This window comes from Microtus ochrogaster, chromosome 2 (assembly GCF_000317375.1).
Source record: "Microtus ochrogaster isolate Prairie Vole_2 chromosome 2, MicOch1.0, whole genome shotgun sequence".
Classification (NCBI taxonomy): Eukaryota; Metazoa; Chordata; class Mammalia; order Rodentia; family Cricetidae; genus Microtus; species Microtus ochrogaster.
In genome coordinates, this window is record NC_022010.1 from 21,604,268 (window position 1) to 21,606,499 (window position 2,232).

A 2,232-nucleotide genomic window follows, 5' to 3' on the forward strand; every position below is an offset into this window, starting at 1 on the left:
AATTCCCAGCAACCACAAGGTGGCTCACAACCATCTGTAAAGAGATCTGGCGCCATCTCCTGGCGAGTATATATATAATAAATAAATTTTTTAAAAAATCCAAAATAATAATGATAATGACATAATTAATTAAATAAATAGATAAATAAAATTTAAGTATTTACCTACAGCCCCCTAAAATTAACTGGGTTATTTAAGTACCACCCATAGTAGCAACCACACTTTGGGCTATGAAGGCCTGGAGGATAACTCTGAGCCTCCGGGTCTGCCTTGGTTGGAACCCACCAGCCTGCCGAGCCCATATGTCATTCTTTGTCCTCACACGCCTCAGCTACAGCTAAATGCAGCCCCTTATACATTTCCCTGCTCACTTCATCTTCCCCTTTTGTGAATGGACCTAGGGCCTGTGTGAGTTCAGCAAGGGCTTCAACACTGAGCCACACTGCCAGCTCCTCGGTCAGGGATGATGTGTAAGCTCTCTACAGCCCAGCCATTCCCCCAGATTCTCAACGGCAGAGTCCAGGCAAGCACACTACTGAGCCGACATGGCCTGGCCCACGTCCATCTTTCTCATCTCTTAGCTGCTGCACCTGTCTTTCCCTCCACTAGGAATGTCAACCCCATGTGGATATGTTCTTCCTCCCTGCAGCTGGCCCATGCAGCTGGAAGGAAACACTGGGGATCTGGAGTTCCAGATGGTCAAGCTGTGACCTCTCCTCCAATTCTTGATGGGACCCTCTGAAGAGCCATCCACTGGCTGGACGCACAAAGAAGCAGAGATAGAAATGGGTCCCCAGCCTGAGGAGTGGAGCCGGGGATGGAAGCCTGGGGAGGGGGGTGCAGCCCCTTTGCCCCTCCCCCCAGCGCTGTCCTTGCTTCTTCTCTTCCCACTGGGTGAGTATCCCCAGGCAACCCCTGCTATTCCTCTCTAACTCTCAGTTCTCCCCACTGTCAACCATGGCGGGAGACCAGGCAAGGTGGCGCATAGCTGTCATCCCAGTCGAAGCGGAAGAGTCAGAGAATCAAGGACATACTCAGCTACATATCAAGTTCCAGGCAAGCTGGGGCTACATGAGACCCTGTCTCAAAACAACAAAAACAAGGCAGGCAGTGGTGGTGCACACCTTTAAATCCCAGCCCTTGGGAGGCAGAGGCAGGCAGATCTCTGAGTTTGAGGCTAGCTTGGTCTGCAGCCAGGACTACACAGAGAAGCCCTGTCTCCAAAAAGCCAAACAAACAAACAAAAACTAGACTTTACCCCCAGCACTCGAGAGGCAGAGGCAGGCTGATCTCTGTGAGTTTGGGGTCAGCCTGGTCTCTGAAGCAAGTTCCAGGACAGACAGCCCTGTCTTGAAAAACAAGCAAACAAGCAAAAGGAACAGGACAGGCAAGATGACTCAGCAAGTGAGAAAGCTTGTCAGCAAGGCAGAGGACCTGAGCTAGATTCCTAGAATCTGCATGATGGAAAGAGACTCAACTTCCCAAAGTTGTCCGGTGTACATGACACATGCATGCATGAGCGTGCCCACGTGTGTGTGCATGCACGCGCGCACACACACAACCCATATATATGTACTTGAAGAGAAGAAGCATGAGGAATGTTGGCCAAGGTCTATAACCTCAGCACCTAGGAGACAGAATCAGGAGGCTAAAAAATTCAAAACCATACTCATTTTCACAGCAAATTCCAGGGGAGCCCGAACTATGTGACATTTCCTCAAGAAATCATTGAAAAGGGACTGGAGACTATGGCTCACTGGTTAAGAACATTCACTGCTCTTCCTGAGGACCCAAATTCAATTCCTAGCATCCTCTTTGTGGTTCACAACGACCCCTAACTTCAGTTCAAGAGTATCTGATGCCCTCTTCTGGCCTCTGGCGGTACTGCTTTTAGTGCACAGACAATATGTAGGCAAAACACGCACACAATAAAATAAAATTTTCCTTTTTTCTTTCTTTTTTATTTATTTTTGTTTTGTTTTGTATTTTTGTTTTTGAGACAAGGTTTCTTTGTGTATCTTTGGCTGCCCTAGAACTCACTCTGTAGACCAGACTGGCCTCAAACTCACAGAGATCCGCCTGCCTCTACCTCTCAAGTGCTGGGATTAAAGGTGTGCGCCACCACTCCCAGCTAGCGAATAAAATAATTTTTTTTTTTGGTTTTTCGAGACAGGGTTTCTCTGTGGCTTTGGAGCCTGTCCTGGAACTCGCTCTGTAGACCAGGCTGGTCTC

At 48.3% G+C, this 2,232-nt stretch overlaps 1 protein-coding gene across 1 annotated transcript in view; it reads left to right on the plus strand.

Moving 5' to 3' along the window:
- Nucleotides 1-728: 728 nt before the first annotated feature.
- Ssc4d (scavenger receptor cysteine rich family member with 4 domains) overlaps nucleotides 729-2,232 on the plus strand; it is a 12,929-nt gene continuing 11,425 nt past the window's right edge. Inside the window, exon 1 of the mRNA XM_026789011.1 lies at nucleotides 729-894. Within this exon, the coding sequence (XP_026644812.1) occupies nucleotides 729-894 (166 nt within the window). The remainder of the gene's footprint in view (nucleotides 895-2,232) is intronic.